Consider the following 25,325-nt stretch of genomic DNA (forward strand, 5'->3'; position numbering starts at 1 on the left):
ATTATTAGTTGGCCTCAGATTATCCAAGCCCAAATGTAGCTATTGAAGTTTTACCATGACCATATTTGTATAGGACATCATTTATTGACTTCATCCAGTCGCATTATTCTTTGATCGGTATAGAAAAACAGTGTCCTTGACTATTATAGCTCAAGATCAAAGCAATACCATTAAATGAGTATAAAGATATTCATTAGGTACATGAGAATACAGGCAAAAAAGTTTCTAGGCTACTACCAAATGACTGATAATGCCATTTTATTCAGTCAAGATGGGTTATTCCAAAAAAACAATGAGTCAAAAGTCAATGAGTCAAAAACATATGATATACAATGTTATATCCTCACGGTTATCATCAAGAAGACCTACCACATCAGCACCCAAAATCACAAACCGACTAGCTATAGTGTCTTATTCGTTCTCCTACAAAGATCACAGAGCTACAAATGCTCAGACAACCCAGAACACAACACTTTCCGACTCTCTCAGAAATTCGCTCACTCACTCGTTCTTGTCCACAATGAGAATAAGCAGAGTAACTGAAATAGTTCAAAAATTTTATTTTAACTATTTTACTTTACAATACAGTATATGTGCCACTACTAGCAGCAAAATTCATAAACTTAACACAGTTATCATGGTTAGATTCCATAGAATACAAAGGGAGAAGTCATTTTATAAAAACTGTGAAAAAAAGGGCTTTTAGGCCTAATCACCCTCCCCTTGACTAGAAGAAGTTTATTTTATAAAAAAGGATGACCTCTGGGCTTTGACAGCAGATCCCATACCTTAAAGCCTGTATGTAAGGTTTACATCATAGGAACAGCAGAGCTCTTCTCCATGGATTGGCTTACTCAAAGTGTGTTAAAAAAACATGCAACAACGTAATATCAAAGCACAAGTCTTCCGTACTGCAGCTCTGTGTGGCATCTAACCTGTAACTGAAACCTGGTTAAAAGATTCCTCCACACCATTCATTGACATACTAGTACCCCCAAACTATGACATCATCCTACTGGACAGACTGATAAAACAGGGGGAGGCATCGCCTGTATACACCGTAGCAATATCTCAGTAAACAGATCCACATTCCCTTCTTGTGAATACATATGCCTCAACATCACCAGCAATGACAAACCAGTATGCTCTTTACACACCATCTATCACCCACCAGGTGACAAACTCACCTTCACCGAACACTTCATGGATATGTTATCAATGAACAACGGGCGCCAAAATAACCAACTATTCCTTGGGAACTTCAATCTCCAATGGGACAACCACAATGATGCAGTGGTCAATAGTCTTAAAAACTTCCTAGATGACCTAAACCTCACCCAAATTCGTAACAGTCCTGTGCACGACAAAGGATCAATCCTGGATAAAATAATCTCTAAAAGAGACTCCATCCAGCTTGAATCCATCCAACCCTGGGACTGGTCAGACCATCATATTATTACCTTCTTCATCAAGGAAATAGTGAAACTTAACACGGTTCAATCCACAAGACCAAAAGTATGGAAAAGAGAGCTGAAAAAATCCACCTTAACTCCTTACCATCTTCTGCTACAACATACTCCTGCCCCCTGCAGGCTCTTCGGTAGTTCATGATCTCACCAATCACTACCTCAACTCCATGACCTCGATAATAAATGATGTAGCCCCCCTTCAACTAAAGAGAGCCTCCATAAAAGACTCTAAACCCTGGTACAATGGAATACTCAATGAAGACAGACGATCTCTCACAACTTCTGAACGTACGTGGAGATCAGTTCCATCCGCTAATCACCTCAAGATTCTAAGGAAAAAAAGAAATGCATATTACAGAAAGATCAAACGCACCAAAGCAGACTTCTTCAGCTCCCAACTAGAGAAATCGTCCCCAAAAACTTTTTGAACTAATCAAAACCCAATCTAAAGAGGCACCTCAACGTCCACAAGACATAGCGTGTCCACAACCCAACTGTGAAGAATGTTCTGCCTTTTTGTACTCATAAACCTGAAAACATCAAGAAGGACCTCCTCAATGATCCAATCTTGCACTCGGGACCACATACCAAAACCTCCCCATCAATTCCAATTGTGCCATCCCAAAGCCCATCAAAGCTTGATCTAAAAAATGCAGCGGATTGGTCATCTTTTGCCACTTACTCGGAAGAAGCTATAGGCAAAATACTTAGTGCCCTGAACCCTGCCAATCACTTCACCAACCCTCTCCCCGCAAACGTGGTTAAAGACCCAATTCCCCTGCTTCTACCTGTCTGGACCAAGATCATAAATAGCTCACTTCAACAAGGTTGCATTCCGGACACCCTCAAAGTAGGTCAGGTCTCATCCATCCTAAAGAAACCCACGGCCGACCCTATGGACTGAACAACTATCGCCCTATCTCCAATATTGTGACTTTGGCCAAACTACTGGAGAAATGTGTGCACCTACAGTTGACAAGTCATATTGATCACTTCGACCTTCTTAAAAAACACCAATCAGGCTTCCGAGCAGGTCACAGCACTGAATCAGCCATGACACATATAATTGACGACGCGGTACAAATGCTTGATCAGAAGGGAACCTGCCTACTCATCCTGCTAGACATATCTTCAGCCTTTGATATGCTCAAACACGAGAACCTCATAGATCTTCTGAAATATAGAATGGGATTATCAGGTTCAGTGCTAAAATGGTTTACCTAATTTCTCCAAAATCAAACACAACAATTCAAAGTCTTTAACTCCATGTCAAATCCCGTCCCTGTAACTTTGGGGGTCCCGCAAGGGTCCTCACTATCCCCGACATTGTTTAATCTTTTCATGGAACCACTCACCGAAATTCTACACACGTCTAAAGTGCAATATCACATGTACATCGACGACACACAACTATATCTTAAGATCCACACCTTAGAAGACATCAACTTGCTCAACACATCGCTTAAGAATACCCAGACATGGCTGGCAGAAAACTATCTCAAACTGAACGCCCTAAAAACCGAATTCCTTCTAATAGCTCCACTTGCCAAGTCCCTATAATGCAAGACTGGATCAAACATCTTACAGCACTCAACGTTCAACTGACCATTGTGGACTCAGCGAAATCACTGGGAATAACTGTTGACAGTAACCTCAATATGCAAAAACACATCAGCAATGCTACAAAGGGTGCAAACTTCCAGATATCCAGATAAACACACTGAGGAAGATGAAACCCTTACTGCCAATCAATGACTTCAAGCAGGCTCTACAAGCTCTAGTAATCCCTAGAGTGGACTACGGGAATGTCTCTCTTTGTGGCCTACCCAAAGCTACAACTGCTCCACTAAGAGCTTCAATCAGTGCTGCAGCAAGACACATAACTGGTTCTAAAAGAAACGTCCACATCTCACCAGACCTAAAATCCCTGAATTAGCTGCCGCTGGAAGCCAGAATCCATTTGAAAATAGCGGGTATAACGCATAAAGCCATGCATCACAAAACGCCCAGCTATCATGCGCAGAAACTAACGATATCGGGTGGGATCAGATCTTCAATAAGTGTGAAAAACCTACTACTGAAACCACAGAAATTCAACAAGAAGAAAACATATACCAGATCCTTCTCAGGGATGGCGCCCAGAATCTGTAATGCCTTACCCCCAGAAACCTGACTTAACTCCTCCACTGCCTCCTTCAAAAAGGAAGTAAACTTTTCCCTTAGGTCCTCTCCCCATTATTTTGAATTCCGAAAAACCCTGAAAACATTTCTTTTTGTTCAAGCTTTCCCACGCTATCTGCCCGGCTTTCCCACTCCCCCATGGTTTATGTTTCCTAGCGCCAAGAAACCGCGTGGTGTATGTGCGCTTTATAACTATTTTAATTTCAATTTCAATTTCGATTCTCATGGCCAAATTAAACTGAGTATGGTCTAAAGAAATCTCAAGATCAAATGTATACTCAATACATACCCTTGTTATAACGAGGGACCACCTAGGCAACCTAATCTTAATGTCTTCCCTTTATTTAACACTATGTGATAGTTTTACGTTGCACCTTTACTATGCTGCCTTTACATGATGTGATATATTCGTGCTCTGACCTGCCTTTAATTTATGTATAAAGAACTTTATTCAATGTAAAGCGCTCTGATATCCACAAGGATCTTGTTCGCGCTCTATAAAACTTTCAAAATAAATAAATAAATGGTATGTCTAGTTGCAAGGCACTGACCACAACAGAATACCAAGGGGCATTGTTGATCGACCTTGTACATCGTGTTCAGACTAAACTCCAGGAAAGTCAGAGAACGTGAAAGCAGGCCATTCTCATGTGAAAGGCACAAACAGAGTGTTGCAAAATCAAAGGCGTGTAGTAACGTCCGCAAAAGCAGCAGCATTGCAGCGAAGCTCATGCTAACTTAGCAACGTCGACAATGTCCCTAAGGGCCCATAGAACAACATGGTTTGTATATCACCTTTTGCTGCTCGGATGTTTGCATTCTTTGTGAACCACTGAAACCCCCCTCCCACTACACTCCAAAATAATTCAAGGAAGGATTTTAAGCCTGAAGAAATCGTATCTTGAATAAAGGTTGAAACTCTATTAAAGAAATCAGACCAACATTTTTGCCTTTTATACTTTTTCACACCTTAAAAGTGTACACTAATTTTACCTTTGTGCCTCCTGTATCTCCTGTATTCCACCGGATTGCATTGACATTGATTTTAAGCGTTTCTCCGGGAGGGGCAGTGAAGTCATAAGCACCCACTTTCACAGGCTTGAGGGTGCCATTGTGGTTCTGCTGCAGGTTTATAATATCGTATTGTGGAGGAGGGTTTCCATGCTCATCAAAAAAGTTCCTTCTTCCACCAATTTCTTGCAAATGTACGTTCCTTACGTAATGAAGAAGCTGGAAGTGGGAATAACATAAAGACATTTGATTGTACTTGATCATTAAATATGAATGAACATTTTGAGGCTCACCCTTAATAAATAACCCTGAACTTTGAATTGTGCCAGGGGAGTTGGGTTGGGTTTGCTGAGATGCTCTTAAAAGATTAAGGGGGATATTCATAAAGAAGTGGCCTTGAGAGGCGTAGCTGCACCCTATTCACTAGAATGTGGTGCAGCCTGGTGTTTCCCCCTGCAACAGCCCTAAGTCTCATGACTTAACACCAAAACAGGAACCCTTCACCAGAGTGCAAGGGTGTCTGCTCGCAGGGGGGGTTTGGTAATGCACAGGAAGATGTCCCTTCATGTACATTAACAAACCTTAAGACCTGATTTTTCTAGGTCTTACATTTGGTGCTGCCACCTATTATCGCAGCCCTTGACAATAGGCGGTAGAGTCAAACTCAATGGGTGTTGCGGTGATACGCCCACCGCAACACCCACTGCACGCCCCCTTTCACGCTAAGTTTAGCGTTAAACTGGCCATATTCGCAAGGCAGCGTGAAGCCACTTAATGTGGCTTAAAGCCACGTCAAGTGGGTTAACACTGCCTTGAGAATAGGGCTCTGGCTTTATCGCCACGGACTGTCAAAAAAAGTGACGTACCCGTGACGGTAGGGGCTTGAGAATATGCCCCATAGAATCTTTGAATCTGGCCACTTCTAACTTTGTTCAGCCTAGTTCTCTTCAAGTGGAATTTTTAAACTGTTTTGGCAGTTTTATATATTTTATCATTGATCAACAATAGGTTTCTTCATAAAGTGAGTCCTATGTATATTCAAAACTGATACATCCGTTACATATATACTATCTCAAAAATATTTAACTTTTTATGTTTCACAATAAATGTAGAGTTTCGAGGCTAATTATACAATGGGATTTTGGCTGTGCAAAGGCTGCCCTGTGAAAAGTGTCAGGATCTGTGCTTGCAAAATTCAGAATCTCAATGTACAAAAGTGACATTGCTGTAACAGCCTTTCATAACATTCCAGCTGAAATCTCTAAAGACCTGAAAGTTAAAAACAAGAAAAATAGGGATTATTGCCTACGTTGGTTTAAACAACAATGTTCCAGATTAAATAGAGACTTCAAGGGAGAATTAAAAGTAAACCCTAGGAATAGTAGCCGGCTGCAAATTATTCACTACAAGTTTCTCCACACCTACACCTACGCTACTCCATAAATACAAATGACAGGAGGACAATCGATGTGCGCGATGTCACGAAAAAGGGGCCGATTTCTTACACCTGGCGTGGGCCTGCACTCAGGTCCAGGGATACTGATGGAAGTACTTGATGCACTATCTGAGATGATTGCACTCCCACTTCCATACTCTCCCCTGCTAGGGTTGCTACATGGCGGACATCCCCAAGGCGCATAGGAAGTTACTCGCAATGGAGCTACTCTTGACCAAGCGGAGGGTGGCATGCAGATGGGGTAGTGGGCGGGCTCCTAAATTTAAAGATTGCTGCATTATTTTATATATAGCAAAGGCTAATTAACAACCTATGCACAAATGTTATCGATTACCTCCTGACCCAGGGATACCTGTGAGCCGCTAATTGTATATCTCCAGGCACATAGTGAAGGCGCTGAGGGATCCCCTATGATGGTGAATCATGAGGGAGCTCCGAGGGGTAATATAACAACTTACTGTATGAGCACTATGCTATGTGCATATTGTAGATATATATCAGTGAGCAACCAAAAATACCCTTGAGGGCTTGGGTAAATATATGGAAAGGTAAGGAGTGCCTTCAAGGGAATTTATTTTCACAAATAGCTTTTTTGAAGTAATTTAAAGAAACTTATAAGGACAATTCAATGGTCCTCTAATGGAATCAATCCTAAATAGAACTTTCTACTGATTAGATAAAGAGTACACACTATTATACAACAAAAAACAAATATTAAAAAACAAACACTAGGCGGTGTATTAGAAAATAATGAATTTATCGTTCAATTAAAAAGGTAATCAATTTGAAATACAAATATATATAAACATATATAAACCGGCCTGCAGGTACATTGATCATAAACAAATATATGACTCTGTAGGTCCAGGTGACACCTCTCCTAATTCTCAATTTGATGGATAAAAAAGGAAAAAGGCGCTGGTCGACGTTTCGGTCTCCTAAGGGTTAATCTGTGAGACCATCTTCAGGACTGTTGACATTTATATTTGTCCTTATAAGTTTCTTTAAATTACTTTCAAAAAGCTTTTTGTGAAAATAAATTCCCTTGAAGGCACTCCTTACCTTTTCATGTGCATATTGGGCCTTGTTGGGCTGAGTAAAGCATATGGGGCGCTGGACTTCTTTCTCCTTCTCTGAATTCCCCATGGGCCTTGAATGAACTTTGTATTGGGCGCCTAAATAAGCCAACTTAATGGTGTACCAGAATGTGTTTGTGACCTGTGAACCTGTGAATGCAGTGCTTTCTTTGTCTGTTTTCTTCTTCTTCTTTGCTTACCATTATATACCTGCTATCTGATATCCTATGGTACTGTACAAGTGTGGTTCAAGCTGATGTTACGGTTCGTTTTGTTGTATGAAAAATCTTGATAAATAACGTTAAAAAAAAAACCCTAGTTATATAGGAAGAATTTGCATCCTTCGGAAAAGTTATAAGCAAGCCTTAAACTCAAGAAAGACTGAAATCAGGGAGAATGCGTGGGATAGTCTGATCCAAGCAAACAAGACTAAGAATTCTATCTTATTTTGGAAAACTATAGACCAACCCTTGTTGAAAGATATTTCATCTGCCAAGGTTAATACATCGGTGACATCAGAAGATTGGTTAACTTACTTTGAACTTATTTTCAACCCTTCACAAGAGGTCACCCAAACAGACGAAAACCGCTATATTATTGGGCTGAAAGTGGGATTGTCCCTATTTTTAAAAAAGGTGACAGAGGTAGCTTAACATGCTACCGTCCGATATTCTTTCTTGATTCCACCTCTAAATTAATGGGCAGTATCCTGTTAGCCAGGTTGGAAGGCTGGGTAAAAGACAAAAATATCCTAACTGCAGCCCAGTGTGGTTTTAGAAGGGGTATCGGAACGGTCGAGCAGTTCGTCAACCTCAAGTGGCTTATAGGGAAACACACCCTTTCCAAGGAAGGACTAGTCCACCTTTGCTTTGTTGACCTTTCTAGTGCGTTCGATTTGGTAAACCATACAAACTTATGGCAAACGCTAGAATAGATGGGCGCCCATATGACAACATAAGCTTTTTATCACAGATATATGCTCACTTAACCTCAAAGATACGCTATGGCAGAACGTGGAATGCACCACGCACTTTAGAGTAACCCGTGGAATTAGACAAGGTTGCGTCCTTGCTCCCCTTTTATTCTCACTTTATATTAATGGTATTGACTTTTTATTACAGAGTTTGAAAACTGATGCCCCTATTGTTGGTAAACGTGTAACCCCAGTTTTATTATATGCAGATGATGCAGTCCTTATATCAAGGACTGCAAATGGCCTCCAACTCCTGATACATAACTTTACAAATTTCATGACCGAAAAAGACCTAAAAATAAATCTGAGCAAAACATTAGTCATGAAGTGTGGGAAAAGCAAAGCTAAGAGCAGAACCCCCTATGTTGGGAGTACCCATTGAAAGGACATCTACATTTTCTTATCTGGCGTTACTTTTTAGTGGCGAAGGATCATTAACTTCTGCAAATTAAACATTTTGAGATCAAGCAAGGCTATTTTTAGATTCTCCCATTAAATAGGCAATAGGTTGATGCGTGAAATCTTAAAATTATGTGGGAGTAAGTGTGCCACAGGGGTTTGTTAAGGTGGAGCCCCATGGGGTATGGCAGACATCTCACCATTATAAAACCTACAGGGAGAACATGGCTTGGAAGTTCAGGCTGGACTGTTCCTGTAAGGAACAGGGTCAAGAATGATTTGCATATGGCTTGTCCCAAACTGGGGTGGCGTGGTGAGCAAAAGAATGATGGATTAAACCCAGATCTTTGTTACATGGGGTGAATTTTTGTATTCTTCAGCATTCCGCCCATCAATTGTTTCTTTTGCATAATTAATTTAGAAAAATAGAGTGAAATGTAAAACATTATTTGAAACCAAAACAACAAAACATAAAAATCCAATCCGCAGAATCAGAGTTGTGCATTTTAAAAGTTTTTTGCTAAATCCTATGCTTAAATTATCAAAGCGTCAGCAGTTGACAGCTGGTCACGAAAGACCGGGTCAAAGGTGAAAAATGTGGATGACCAAGATGGAGCGCGGTTTGGATACAAGAAGTGGATATGGACAGGTCAGCGCTTACATTCTGACTTAGATGAAATTCCAAAAAGAAAATTCTGTAGAAAAAAAAATTTGGACAATGTAATGTTCAGCAGGGCAAGGCTGCAGGCAGTGTCCAAGGAGGGAGTGTCATTGTTGTTGAATCAACTGGTGAGGGTTTCTATGTTTGGAGTTAGTCACTTTTTTGAAAATCTAAAACATCCAGCAGGACAAGGCAGGAGGGTTGTAGCCAATGAGAGTTCCAGGAGGATTGGAACCCCTTTGATGAAGGACAGCTGAACAAGATTTCCTGTTACAGATAAGAACGCAGCGGGAGCTATTGCAAAGTGAGGCCGTCCAGCGATGCACATTGGCTAACAGCATCAACTTGTACTCATTCTAAAGCCCCCCTGTCTACAGTTGAGTTACTTATTTTACACAGTTGTTTTGATGTATTTTATGCTTGTCCTTTAAATTGTTATCTCACTCTGCGGCCCTTCTTAAACAATACTGGTTGGGCCGACTCCCCAGCCCCTGACCTTGATTGCACCCCACTCCGGACGCACAGCGTTAGGAGCATAACAAAGATGCCAGGAGTTGATTTATCAGTGTTATTTATTTCCATTTCGTCTTTCCATGTATAACATTAATCATGGTTATTCAGTCATATGTGGGAAGCACTATGTTAACATAAAATCCTTAACGCTTTAGACATGCCTTGACGAGCCTCGTTCTATAGCATGGAATGCTACATAGATTCTCCTTGATTAAATCTTTTTCACCCAATGCATTTCGTGCCTTTCATGGCACTTCGTCAGGGGTTAAACTACAAATTTAAAAACACAATTGTTAGGCTACATCTTGAAATGGTTTGTGTTCATCATATTTAACATCCTATGCACAACATATCAACAGTAAATGTTTGAGGCTAAAGTTCACCCCGTGATCGACGTTTTGCCCGCAGAATTCATAATGATTGATAATATGAGTTAAACTCACCTTATTTCATTACGTGCTTATTGTCAAATGATCCCCGAAAATGCCTATAAACTAATCCCATCAAACAATATAAAAGCTCCCTTATCTATCCCTTAAATTCCACATTGCAAAAAAAGTTACACAAGCCCATACCTCGAGAGTTACAATGACTGCCTCTTCTCATTTTCAACTGCATGCTGAGTGTTCAGCCCTCTCCTTCAACTAAAAACACCTGTGTTGTATTCTCAGATCCTCCTATTTTTATCAAGTCCCACCCCTTCAGTGATCAAACTACAAAACCCACAATGCACTATTGTTGTGAAAATACTGCTACTGCCCGTATCCACCCTGTAGAATCTCGTTTCGTACCCTTAATTTGACATTATCGAAAAATATATATGTGAAGGACCTGTGTCCTGGATGTTAAATTATAGAATTCACCGCCCACCCATAAATGTTCTTTGTTAACGTTCGTCACATCTAGCATCAAGTAGTAACTGACTGCATTCCGTTATTCGTACAAAGTTAAAACATCACATCATTCCAATATCACCATCAATACAACTGATGTTAATCCGCATTATGTTTTAAAAAAAACGTAGTCCATGTTAATCATTCAAATGGAGGCTGTCCAATCGACCAGTAGCACCCATGGAACAAGACACACAAACCAACCAAAGGATTTCGTCACTTGCGGGACGACTTTTACAGCCTCCATTTGAATGATTAACATGGACTACGTTTTTTTTTTAAACATAATGCGGATTAACATCAGTTGTATTGATGGTGATATTGGAATGATGTGCATAGGATGTTAAATATGATGAACACAAACCATTTCAAGAAGTAGCCTAACAATTGTGTTTTTACATTTGTAGTTTAACCCCTGAAGAAGTGCCATGACAGGCACGAAATGCATTGGGTGAAAAAGATTTAATCAAGGAGAATCTATGTAGCCTTCCATGCTATAGAACAAGGCTCGTCAATGCATGTCTAAAGCGTTAAGGATTTTATGTTAACATAGTGCTTCCCACATGTGACTGAATAACCATGATTAATGTTATACATGGAAAGACGAAATGGAAATGAATAACACTGATAAATTGGATCAACTCCTGGCATCTTTGTTATGCTCCTAACGCTGTGCGTCCGGAGTGGGGTGCAAACCCGCCCCCACGTTCTCTAGTGATAACAGCCAAAGATGCCGACTTTGGGACTGGTGGACAAGGTTTGAGTCTCATCTATGGCTCAACATGCTGTAATTCTGCTCAAATTACTTAATCATCCCTTGCCTACCAACAATGAATATTTCCCTGTGTAAAGTAACTAGTGCTCAGGTAAAGTACTTCCATACTTTTGGGTTGAGTTTGTGCCATATAAAAATAATAATCTTGTTTGATCTGGTAATAATTAAAGCGCCGAGATGCTCCTTTGGGGTTGATTATTGCTCGCTATGAATGCCAAGTAACATAAAATAACATATTAAAACCCCACTATTACTGGTAGCTTTGGATGATTTTCTCTGAACATAAGTAGCTCTTATTACAGAAAATTTGGAAGAGCCCTGCTCTAGTGTCAGATTTTGCATTGTGATAACCACAACAGGAAAAACTTCCCTAAATTAACACCACTGGCTCTACATTGTTGTACACCAAGGGAAATTCTGACACAGATATCTAGTTCAATGGTGGTGTTAGAGAGGTCTTCATGTCATTGTGTACATTTGTAATTTTATGTGAAGCATTTAGTTGTGTGTGAATTAAAGTAAAAACACTGTACATTAACTAATTAAGAATTAGTTTGCACTTTATGGAGTTATTTAACTATTATCTAATGGTTTTAGTTGATTTAACTCATTTCATACAGCTAAGCAGTTGCAGCTTTGAATTTAGCTTACATTTTGAGAATGTCTTGTGTCAGTCACATGTTAGATAACAAATACAAATTTGCATTTGAATGCGGTTAAAACCGAGGAATTCATTATAGAGAAACATTCTTAAATATGACCCTCTGTTTGGTAGTCAGTTGTTCTTCGCCCACTCCCAGCAATTCCTACTATGACCAAACATGTTGGTGCTACTTCCAGAATTTACCTTACCTTCTACATGCATGCCGACCGGATAGCTGCTATAAGTTACTCCCTTTTGAAGATCTTAAGGAGAATTCTTCTGTGCCTCTGAGTTCCAGTGAGAAGTGCATATCCAGCAATCTATCTCATCTTGTTTGGATTGTAGGAAAAGAGTCTTCTTTGGCCTACCTAAATATATTTTTGGTCTCCTTTAGACTGTGCAACGTGCCAATTGCCATGTCTAGTACTTGATGTACCTCAATGTATTTCTGTTAAATCCCAATTGGACATCCTGCGCAGGTTACCCATCTATGACCAAAATTTAAGGCACTGTGAGTGGTGCACAAGGCACTTGTTGCTTCTTCTCCTGAGTATTTCACCACTTGGCTGAAGCCCTATGTGTCCACTGACATGCATTGTAGCTCTTCTCCTGCTCTGATAGTGATGTCCATAGTCTATGGACATAGAATAAGCACTTTTTTTTGTTTCCCCTGCAATTCTTAGTACACCAGAGGTAAAAGACTCTGCCCTTGTGAGTGCACAGTGAGCAATGTGCCTGTGAGAGTGCAGCATACAGCACTAAACTCAGAACTATCTGCAATGTCAATGCTTGTTCTTCTTTCTGGTGAACTGTTTATATCTTTTACTCCCCCTCCGGGTCTTTGATGGCCATGTGTAATTTTCAGGGAGTTGATGCATACCTTTGTTTCTACTTCCTTTCCCCATCTATCACAGGACCTAGAGGGACCCACTGTGAGACATATGTCCCTATTTAGAGTTTGCCCGATGGGTTACTCAGTCACAAATGTGACGGATATCCCATTTGCCATAATGTCACTTGGAATACAGAAGATGTGAAATCCGCCATGTTTGTGATGGAGTTACCTGTCCGCTGAACTTTAAAGCAGGCCCATTGTCATCATCACCAAATGTAGAGATGGATATGAATAGCAGTCATTTCCTCAGCATAGGCAACCAACCTTAAGCAAAGGAAAGCTCTTCTTATGCTACCACTTTTTTCAGTGTTTGTCTTTTGCCTGAAGCTTTCCAGCAACTGCCTACACCCTCGTACACTACAGGCAGCAAAACCAAAATATTTCCCTTAGTTTTGTGATATTGTGGGTCCAGAATTTGTACTTATTGCCTTCTGGTCCTGGGTGTATGATGTACCCTGCACTTTGGTTTACTTCTAACAAACAATTGAAAGGATTTAATTTCAATATGTCCCAAATGGGAAATGTTCATAGTAATTATGTGTTCAAAAGATTCTGTGCTAGAAAATTACCCATTTTTTTCTTTATGCATTCATGAGTAAATACATCTGAATGCAGCTAAAATTTTAAGAGGCATATAAGAAATGCACTTATAAGTGAGTTCTCTGTGAAAATCTGCTTGTCTGCTCAATATAGGATGCAGAGTTTCAACATCTGACTCGCTATCATGGCTAAATCACTTAGAAATACTGGTGATCCTTTTACCATATCTAAGGACCCACCACTCTCAGAATAAAAGAAGTCTTTGTTGCCCCATACTCATAGAGATTATACTCATGGTGTCTATTGTTAAATATAAAAGGCATATCAAAAGTAAATTGTAGCATATACCCATATAATAAGGGTGATATGACTTTAAAATGCAAGGGTTTCAAAGAAACATAATTATTGAATAGGAAATGGGAAAGACTTGTTTATATCCATTACCACGTAGCTATGCTTGGAGAATGCAAGAAATAGGTTGGGCTGCAAATAGCCCTCTAGAGTTCGGGCTAGAAAATCAGGAGGAGGAAGACTCACTCCAGAAGGACAGATTTATCTAATCTGTTTACTCAACCATAACACATGAATAAATATTTGATATCTACAAGATTATTTAAGTGCATTAATCTAACAACTCTAGAGACCCTATGATGGCTGAATGTCTTGTATATCTGCAAAAAATATTTTCAAAATCAATTTATTGTATATTTTCATAAATGTTTACCCAGTAACACATTGGGTATTGAAATATTGATTTTGAAAGTGAGATATGAAATGTTTGGAAAATAGATTGGATTGCATTACTGCATGGCAAAGAGCACGGTGTCCTTAAGTGCGGTGACAGTTTTACCATTGTGTAGAAATTTGAGGCGCTACAGCAATTCAGAAGATAGTAAGATTAACCTATAATCTATAGGTATAGTTCAACAACTTGGACATTAGGTTTGAGCGGACCCATATCTGACTATTGGATTTAATCTTCAGAGACTCCAGCATGTATGCCATTTAACTTTCTATTAATGCCTGTGTTTAATCACTCAGAGAAATACTTTCATATGTCATTAATATCCAGCAAGTCTTCCTGGCAAGCCTTGTTTAATCTCTGTTCTCTCCTTTTAAACCCACCAGGGACACACTGGTCTACAGTTAAATAATTCTCAACTTTCACCGTACGCAGTACACCTTGGAGGCTGGTGAGACTCAGTAAAAGTGAGTCACTGGATATCTAAACCTTCCTTAAGTTTAAAAAATTGAATGTTTCCCCAAAAATAAATAAATGCAACAATTCTGTCAGCCTTTTGGACTGTGGCATGAACTTTGAGAAAGGAGATTGCAATGATGAATAAACAGGCAAAAAGCAGGCACAATCGAGGTAGAAGGGCATACAGTTAACAGTGAAGTACACTGTGTACGCAACCCTACCATCTAACCGAAAGGTAAATAAAATTGTAAATCATTGTAGAAAACCCTTTTTGCGATCTCTATTTTGCAGAAACAATTATACGATAAATCAAATAGAGGGTTCTATAATACAGTGAAACATATTTTACGTTTAGAATAAAAATATGACATGCTATCGTTGGAGGAAAATTAAAACATTGTATGTTTTGCAAACTATATCTTATATGACTCCAGTTATTCCAATAAATGCAACACATGCCAATTTTAGCACATGTAAACAATGACTGGTGCATAAAATGCCCCTAACTTTGAAAATTCATGAACTTTTTAAAGTTTTTTGAATTTCCCTTGTGCATCATACACTTGAGTCATATATAAAAACATCAGTTACACATACAAATGAAACTTTTTACAGGTAACTGCATAAATCCATTCATTAAGTCAGAATGATTATCAGATAAGAAAAACATCGTTCCATTAAGTTCAGCAATTTCATTTAAACCGCAGAGATTTTTCAATGACACTCATGTATGGTTTGTACCTTCCATGGCTGTAAACCCATGATATCTGCACAGGTCCTCTGATCCAAGGGTGTGGCATCCATTTTACAAACACTCAGATCATGTAAAGACTGTGCAATAGCATAAACTGCAGTGTAGATTTTGTAAGGATAGCTAAAACTGGTGATACCAGTGGGGTTTACATGGAGCCTTTGCAACTTCTCCGCACCAGTGCACATTAGAGTGTCATTGCTGTAAACTTCCATTGATTGTTCCTTGCCATAGTGAAGCTTACAGCCAAATGTTTCTTCCCAGAACTCTTGAAGAAACAGATCATCTGTATTTCTTAAAGGGTGTAGGCTGGTTAGATACTCTACAAACCCTGGCATTTCTCCACTGTAGATTTCAAAGCCAATTGTGCCACTGAGAATTTCTGAATATTTTTCCATAAACATAAATCCAGATGTTGACCAACCCTCAGTGGCAATCAAAACCTTCCCGGTGACATTCTGTTTCATCATCTCATCTAGAACCTCAGCCAAACTGGCAGCATTAGCGAAGATGACAATAGCATTGGTGGTTGATTTCTTGATGACCTGAACAATGTGAAAAGCGTTCTTGTCAGCCCGACTTGTGATAATCGTCTCAGAGAAAGCTACACAAGCCCCAGCATTGACAAGCTCTTCCTGTACAAGTTGTATTCCTTGTTGGCCATAGTCATCATCGTCTGCCAACAGGCCCACCCAAGTCCATTCAAAGTGCAACACCAATTGGGCAAGTCCACGGGACTGATAGTCATCGCTGGGAACAGTTCGGAAGAAGGATGGGAACTCATTGTGGTCACTTAGGAGTGGACTTGAAGCAGAATAACTGATCTATAAAAACACATGGCCAAATTGTTATTTCATAAGACAAATTGTAATAATTGAGCTTTTACAGTGGCAGAGAATGGAGGAGAAGGTGTCAGGAGGTAGGAACAGGAGCTGCTATTATATTGTTTAAAGTTATTGTCATTAAACATTATCAAAGACATAGCCACCTGTGTTATTTTCCATCTAGTGAGAACTATTTTGAGAAGAGTCTCCTCGATTTTTTGGATGCTGGTACCAAATTGAAAGCTGTTCACCTTAAAACCAATTTCCAATGTTAAGTTCAGAACAGAAATGTTGTATGGTCAAGCTCCACTGATATTTTTATTACAGTTAGGGAAGTGCATGTTCACTCATTCAGAAAATAATGTTACAAATACACCTACATGTTTATTTTAAATATCATTGATAGGACTACTCATTCCTAAACCTCGATATTCTACTGAACTTGTTTTGAACATTGAACACGCATTGAGCCCAACACTGCTCCACCCTATGGGGTATTGCTAGTTTATGTTTCATTTTTTACAATATAAGCTCTTCAATATTTATTGTATGATTGTAAGTTCTTTATTGTTTGTTGTAAACACCAATAAACCCCAAAGATGCAGGATCAGTATACACAAATGTTAAATAAATATGTTAGCCTACCACAGAGTTTAATATACAGCTTTGCATTTAGATTATTGATTACTAACTGATGATCTGATATGATCTGGTATGCACCGCCAAGCACGACCGTACGCCGGTCGGGGTGGGGGGTTGCATTTACATATGGTAATAAAGTATTACTTTACATTTTTTTAAACTAGAAATTCACTGAAACAAACAAAGATTAAAGTACTATTATAGTTAGGTGTGATAAAAGGATCTGTTTTTAAAAAAAGAAACTTCACTGAAAAAAAACAAAGGTTAAAGTAATGTTCTTGTTAGGTGAATTTGTCAGTTTCAGAAAAACATCCCTTTTGCCCTGATCACCCCCCTTTTTTGACTGATACTGGTGGTCAATGACTTTGATTGTTCCATGGTTGGGCTCTGATAACCAGACCCAGGGCCAGTGTTTATTGTAAATGTTATATGGTAATTAGACATAATTACATTTGAAATGACAACCTACTTGTACCCTCCTAGTATATTGTAGGACATGTAGGTTTAGAGGTTCAGCAGATTTAATGTACTTAAGTGTGCACTGCTGTGTTGCTTGCTGTAATTTTAGAGGCAGCCCTGCCTGCGGGCTGCTTTTAAAATAAATGATATGCAAATTCGACTTTGAAATTAAAGGTACTTCCAAGGTCTCAAACTATTTTATTGTTACATATGTCATCCCTAAGTTCTCACCTAGGGGCCCCAGGGAAGGGTGCCTTGTAACTATAAGCATGGGCTTTACAAAATATGTTTTATATGTCCTGGTGAGGGAAAAACTGGCAATATTGTTTTTGGCCATTGAAGCACATTGGCTTTATAGGCTAACATGGGGAATTAATTCCAAAGTCCCTGTGATCCACACCTCATGTGCCTTGAGCAGTGCCCGGCTCCAGAAACTGCCATAAATCAATGATAGGGGTTTCATGCAAAGCTTAAGTGCGAGCAGGGACTTCGGAATTACCTTTCAGTGCTTGAAACAGAATAAAATACAGCAGTCTGAACAGTGGAACTAAGGTAAGCTCTGCTATGTGACATTTTGGATTGTGGAATCAAAGAAGTTTCTTTTATTTCGTGTCAATTGGATTTAAAGTGTGGCTGGCAACAGGCAGGAACTGAGATTTCTGTACCCACTCACATATTTGAAATTTGAAAATCCAGCGTGAAAGGCTGCCAAACACACGGAAATAGACAAAGATTTGTGACACAAGGATTCCAGGAAGTTAATTAAAGTGCGCATGGAGTTTGCAAGAGCTGAGGTGAATGCTCTTCATGTTTTCTAAAAAAGTTGTATATAGCTAGAAGTATGCAAAAATCGAAATTATATTTTAATTTTACTTTTTTACAAGTGATTGCCGAGATGTTAATACTGTGAACTACAAACACGAAAGATAAGACTACAAAAGTGATTATTTTATGTTTATGTAATTGGCAACACCTGTGGAAAGAGTTTAACCACTTCAAAGCTGCCGCATATTCCCGCTGGGTGCTGTAATTTCGAAAATCCCATTGTTTGTGACAAGGTCATAAGCACAGGGCAGGCAAAACCCATGACGAGTTGGGCTTGTCACAAGCATGGAAGTGGTTTAAAGAAAACGAAAACTCAGTACATTTTATTGGTTGAAAAAGGCTGAGTCTGTAGCCAAAACCTGTTCCAGTTTTTAATACAAGTGCTGTTGGTGAATAAAGAAAGTGCACCCCATGATTTCAGTGCCGATTTTCTTTAGATGGAGGGAAGAATGTTTTGCATTTCAAAGAGGTGTTTGTAGTATGCCTCTTTCCTAGGAGATGTATATATATATATTCAACAAACAACTAGCACCTGAGTGAGGGAGGCCACAGGAACGTTTATGCAGCGAATTTTAATGGCAGCAGCTCGGGCATACAAAAGTGCAGGTGAGTTTCATCTCGAATCATTCATTTGGCCAGACGCGTTTCGGGAGCCCAGGTTCCCTTCCTCAATGGCAACAAAGTCCTGCAATCACCATCTTGCTGCACAGTCACAAGTTATATTCTTAGGACTGCCCCAGTGGGTGGAGCCAAACCTTCGGCATTCTGGTCCTCGTAGTGACTGTGAATTACTGCTCAAGTGAGCGCATTCCGGTGGAATGCAGTTTTAAAAATAATATTCCCCAAGTGGGTTGAAGAACCACCAGCTTCCTTCTGCTGTCCGTTTTATGAGCTGCGGCCTCGCTTGTTGCTCCTGAGGCAGTCCTAAGAATATAACTTGTGACTGTGCAGCAAGATGGTGATTGCAGAACTTTGTTGCCATTGAGGAAGGGAACCTGGGTTCCCGAAACGCGCCTGGCCAAATGAATGATTCGAGATGAAACTCACCTGCACTTTTGTATGCCCGAGCTGCTGCCATTAAAATTCGCTGTATAAACGTTCCTGTGGCCTCCCACACTCAGGTCCTAGTTGTTTGTTGAATGTTAGCGGCCGTGCCCGGTCGCGAGAGGGGCCCACCGCTAATGCGGGCCTGGGATGCAGCCCGAGAGGCGTCATCTACATATCAGGAGCAACGAGCGAGGCGGCAGCTCATAAAACGGACAGCAGAGGGAAGCTGGTGGTTCTTCAACCCACCTGGGGAATATTATTTTAAAAACTGCATACCACCGGAATGCGCTCACTTGAGCAGTAATTCACAGTCACTACGAGGACCAGAATGCCGAAGGTTTGGCTCCACCTACTGGGGCAGTCCTAAGAATATAACTTGTGACTGTGCAGCAAGATGGTGATTGCAGGACTTTGTTGCCATTGAGGAAGGGAACCTGGGTTCCCGAAACGCGTCTGGCCAAATGAATGAATCGAGATGAAACTCACCTGCACTTTTGTATGCCCGAGCTGCTGCCATTAAAATTCGCTGCATAAACGTTCCTGTGGCCTCCCTCACTCAGGTGCTAGTTGTTTGTTGAATATATATACATATATATATATATGTATATATATATATGTATATATATATATCTGCAATACCTCGCAGCGCTCCACCACTCAGGGGAAAAACAAGGCATGGACCACTTCGTTGTAGCATACAATTTATTTGCCCAAACAGCTAGTCATGACGCGTTTCAGCCGTCCCTGCGGCCTTGGTCACATGACAATGCAATATGCTCAGCCCCTTTTAAAGTGCAAGTGCATCACATGTCCAAATGGAAATAGACAAAATACTTTCTGTATGAATACATTGATAAGACTCAAGTTTGCTGTCTCATTTATAACCGTATGAATACGTAAACCTTATTGCACAGAAAAGACAGTTAATAAACTAATTGAATTGTGAATTTCTTATGTTTCGGACAAAAACAGTGTTTCACCAAAATCAAGTTTGAACTTACAGCATGAATGCTCATTCCTTATTCCAAAACATAATTCACAAAGACCATAACCATTTGCCATGTCTAGTAACTATAACACGTGCTCACACTAACGTGCACAAACTATAAATCATAATGAAGAAATCTTAAGAAAATCATAAAATTGCTCAAAATTAAACCCTATGTAATAAGGAAAAACTGCACAGGAAATACCTTTGTAAGAGTAGTTTGAGTCACTGAACAATATGAACGAGTCATTCTCAGTAGTATAAATAAATGCTTAATATGTCTAACACATGATGGTTTGACATACATAGGAGGGTCCCCTCCTATGATGTTACTAAAGTGACCTCGTGCAAAAGTACAATACAGCTAAAGTGACTCATGCTTACAAAATTAATAAAACCACATATAACTTATCAAATATCAGTTCATAATGGCATTAATTCAGTTCATTATTCAATGTAACATCGGAAACATTTGGAGGGAAATTCATATGTTTGATATTCTTCCGAGGACAGTTTCAAATTGATTTATACAGTACTTCATGTGATTGGCAGTATATTAGGTTTGCTGCTTAACATATAACACCATAATTAACGGAAATATAGTTGTTAAAACAAGTTTATACAAATAATACATTTATAAAAGGATATCGGTGACACAATTAAAACCAACTATCTAAAAGACACCTGGATAAAACCTACCCTGACATCTAAAAAACAGCCAGAATTAACTATGGGCAATTGCTTATAAATATTTTGCACCTGTACTATATCTAAAAACTGTAATAGTTTAAAAGAAATAAATATTTTAGTACACAAAATTGTGCAAATCTAGCAAGTTAATATCCCAATTATCCTAATTATTCTATGCTCTATATTAGATGTTATGTTGCTTAACTTCCTAACCCATATTCCCATTAGAGACCTCACATTTAACTTTACTTAATGGTCGTTTACAAGTATGTGTGAAGGTCTTCTGTGGTGTTCAATCCCCCAGGCCACTTAGAATCGAATTCCAGAATGTAGTTGGTTTCAGTTTTTCGCATGCAGGCCTCCCTATCCCCTCCTCGTTTGGTTACTGGGATAGATTCAATTGCGTAGTATTTTAGACATTGAGGTTTACTGTTGTGACATGCCTCAAAATGCCTCGCAACTGGATAGCTTTAATCGTTATTAGTTATAGCACGTAGGTGCTGCAGGATTCTTTTATGAACCGGCAGTTTCGAGCTGCCTACATATTTCAGCTGACACTCGCATTCCAGGATTTATATACAATATTCTGTTTTACAAGTCAGGTGTTGCTTGATCTCCCTAGTTGTCTTTGGGATGACTGTGGTATATTTTTTGGTATTCATACCATACTGACATGCCTTACATGTAAAACATTTGTAGAACCCCTTGCGAATAGGTCGCCAGGGTTCTTTACCAGGACATTCCTGACTCTTCTTGGTTAGAATTGTGCCCAGACTCATTCCTTTACGATAGGTTATTGATGGATTGGCGGGCATCAATTCTCCAATGATTGGATCATCCTGCACAAAATGCCAGTTACGTCTGACTATACTCCTTAGCTCCTTTTCTTGTTTGGAGTATGTCAGTACTAACCGGACTGGGTTAGTGTCTACACTCTGGGTTTGGCTCACTTTCGGGCTGTATTTTAGGAGATCACTTCTAGCTCTCTGTCGTGACTTTCTGATGGCGGTTTCTACTATTCTGGTACCATACCCTCTATCCACAAATCTAGACAAACTTTCATGTTGCTTCACCTTCATATCCTCATCATTACTGCAAATACGGCGGATGCAAAGCATTTCACCGTATGGTATTGATTTGATCAGGTGTTGTGGATAGGCGCTCGTTGCATGTAACAGAGTGTTACCCGCCGTCGGTTTTCTAAAAAGGGTAGTACTAAGAACATTATTAGATAAAAAAACCTGCACATCTAAAATTGTCACCGATTCCTTACTGATACTAGAAGTAAAATTTAAATTAAGATCATTCACATTAATTTCCTGTATAAATTTTAAAACACTTTCTTCAGATCCATGCCATACTATAAAAAGGTCATCAATAAAACGAAGCCATGATATTATATTGGATGTGCAATAGTGCATATATTTGCGCCTGAGGACCAGTTCCTCCCACCACCCCATAAAGAGGCAGGCATAACTTGGGGAGAAACTGGCCCCCATGGCTACACCCTGGATCTGTTGGAACAATGGCCATTGAACATAAAATAATTGTTCTCTAGGCAGAAGGATAGCATTTCAAGAAGCATTTTGGTGTGGTAGGTTAGTTCCATTGGCCTGCTGCTTAAATAATATTCACATGCCCGTAGGCCATCCAAATGTTTGATGCAGGTATACAAGGAACTTGCATCCAATGTTACTAAGAGGAAGTCTGATTTCCACTCAATCTCTTCAATTTTCCGCAGGAAATCACTAGTGTCTTGGACATATGAATTCAAGGATTTCATGTGTGCCTGTAAGAAATAGTCTATGTATCTCGATAGATTTTCTAGGGGCCCACCACATGCCGCAATTATTGGTCTTCCTGGCGGTTAGGTAAGATTTTTATGTACCTTTGGTATAAAGTATGTATATGGTGTTAGTGGGTGATCCTTTTTAATGTACTTGAACTCATCCCCACTCAACATAACTAACCCCTTCCAGGCCACTAAGTTTTTACACAGATTTTCCTGCATCATCCTGTATTTTTGCGGGTTGCTTCTTCTGTAACATTGGATATCATCCAACTGGCTGTATGCTTCATGAAGATAATCTTTGATTGGCTATAAGACGATGTTCCCGCCCTTGTCCGAATTGCGGATCACCAATTCTGCCTCATGTAGCTTATTCACCAATTGATTCAATTTCCTTTCTTGGCTTGTATATTTTTTCTCCTTTTTATTGTTCACTTGGGCCAATCTTTTTATTTGTGTCACCACTGCTTCACTAAAAGCATCTAATCCATCATGGGCTGCCAGGGGGATATACTTTGATTTGGGTTTAAATGGGGTAGTGGGTTTCCTTTGCCCACTTAATGCAACTCTTTCTTGTGTCCCCAAACTGTCCTCACTTCCCAATTGGCACATGTCATGAAAAAGGCCGATATCCTCACTGTTAGCTCTTCCTTGCCCAATCTCGACTTTGGTGGTTCAGTGATTGTATTTGATGATTTATGCAGAAACTGTTTTTTCAATTTCAATTTACGTATATACTGGTATACATCTGCCCTTGTTCTTGTGTAGCAAAAGTTGGATTCCGGGCAAAAACTTAAGCCTAGACTAGGGAGTTGTTCCTCCACTTTGGTTATTACTGTGGAACTCAGGTTGATTATGGATTTAGATTTGGTTGCTTCTGTTGCATCCACTACCTGAGTATTTTCCCCAGTTTCTGGTTCTTCAGAGGGATTTACTGCCCTGGTTTCCGGGTGGCTCCCCGATAACGCTTGCTTTGTTCTCCTTTGTTTTGCGGCAATGCGCCTGCCCCTCCTGCGTTGGGATTTTGTTGCGCAGTTTTGGCCTTGAATCGTGACCTTAGGGTATCCATTCTGCTGTCTTTTAAAATTTCCAATTCTTCCCCCAAGGTCAGTGCAACGCTGCTTTTATCTCTTGGTCCCTCATTATCCGAACCACTTTCCAAGGCGGAGCTGTATACCACTAAGGCATCCTCTGTTGGTTGGGCTGCCTTAGTATTTTTTGTGAAAGTTTTCTTAAAGATAGGGGTTGCACACCTCTTAATGCACATGTCTTTATTCCTCATTTTTTTATCCCGCTTTCATCAAATTGCGTACACCGATCTGCATGCAATTTGATGAAAGCGGGATAAAAAAATGAGGAATAAAGACATGTGAATTAAGAGGTGTGCAACCCCTATCTTTAAGAAAACGTTCTTAACCATTGCCCTAACCAGGTTTTGCACCCGTTGGATAATCAGAGGATAATTTAAAAATAATAGAGGAAGATTCGGGATCCACACAAGTCGACGGAACATCTAAAAGTTCATCACAAGTTCAAACAATAAAATCAGAAGTAATTATAAGTAGATGGACACTGAAAACATTTGCAGCATGTTACGTTTTTTGTTGTATTAACTCCCTTTGGAGCTTGACAGGACTTATAGTTTGGTTGCTACGCTGTTGGAATGCATAGTGGGAAATGTAGTTTATGTATTCAGAGATACGGGAAGTCCTTTGGTTTCTAACCAATCGGGAGGGATTCTGGGCACACAGGTGGAGTGATTTAAGAGCGTGGGTGGGGCATTGAAGCTGTTTTTCGTGTTCGGAAGGATGGCGTGATAGCTGGGTTTTAATGACGAACAGAGCAGGTACGTGAAAACGGCACTATGTCATTTTGTCTATTTAGGAACAGGGCGATTCGTGATAAGTGAAGTTACCAACATAGCAGTATGATTTAATAGCAGCAACAAATGCGCTTTTGAAACATGCAGAGCGGTTTGATAAACAAACAAGCGAAGAATAGGGACGTTGTTTAAATAGAGTGCCTGATTAGAGGGTTTCAGCACGAGGAGGCTGCAATAGACATGGGGATTACCAGGGAGGAACTGTGGATGGACTGGGAATGAGGGGGTGTGCCCATGAAGGTTCACTTGATATTGGGGTAGAATATCAAGTGAAACATATGATGATGCTATGCCTTTATTGAAATTAATTTGTCAACATGTACATACAGAATAAGGAATGTGAATCTATATCATGTTGGGATGACACATTTACTTAGGATTACTGGTATTAATTGTTTGTGTTCATTTTAATTTTAGTGACCCCGAAGAAGGGCCTCAGCAGCCCGAAATGCATTGGGTCTTTTACGCATAATAAAGACTGCTTGTGATGAACTTTTGCATCAGTCCTATTCTTTGAAAGAGACCTGGATTGGCTCAATTTGAATAGCAGAAATTTGAAAAATGGCATTGTAAACCAGTTGTGGACCTTTGGAGAAAAATGATAAAAGATGGTTAAATGAAGAATGTAAAATGTAGTTTAAAGAAAGAAAAATGGAAAAAATTGATAAAAAATGATTGTGAAAAACATGCACGTCAGAGACGGCATGGAGATGCGCGAAAGGTTTCTTGGGGCTATGCAGTC

The 25,325-nt window shown here is 39.7% G+C and overlaps 1 protein-coding gene across 1 annotated transcript in view; it reads right to left on the reverse strand.

Moving 5' to 3' along the window:
* Positions 1–25,325, reverse strand: part of LOC147678543 (extracellular calcium-sensing receptor-like) — a 68,825-nt gene that overhangs the window by 17,919 nt on the left and 25,581 nt on the right. The window contains exons 3-4 of the mRNA XM_086946591.1: positions 15,428–16,261; positions 4,644–4,880 (exon numbers count right to left, since the gene is read on the reverse strand). Of these exons, the coding sequence (XP_086802717.1) occupies positions 4,644–4,880; positions 15,428–16,261 (1,071 nt within the window). The remainder of the gene's footprint in view (positions 1–4,643; positions 4,881–15,427; positions 16,262–25,325) is intronic.

Source organism: Lissotriton vulgaris, chromosome 12 (genome assembly GCF_964263255.1).
Source record: "Lissotriton vulgaris chromosome 12, aLisVul1.2, whole genome shotgun sequence".
NCBI classification, from domain to species: domain Eukaryota; kingdom Metazoa; phylum Chordata; class Amphibia; order Caudata; family Salamandridae; genus Lissotriton; species Lissotriton vulgaris.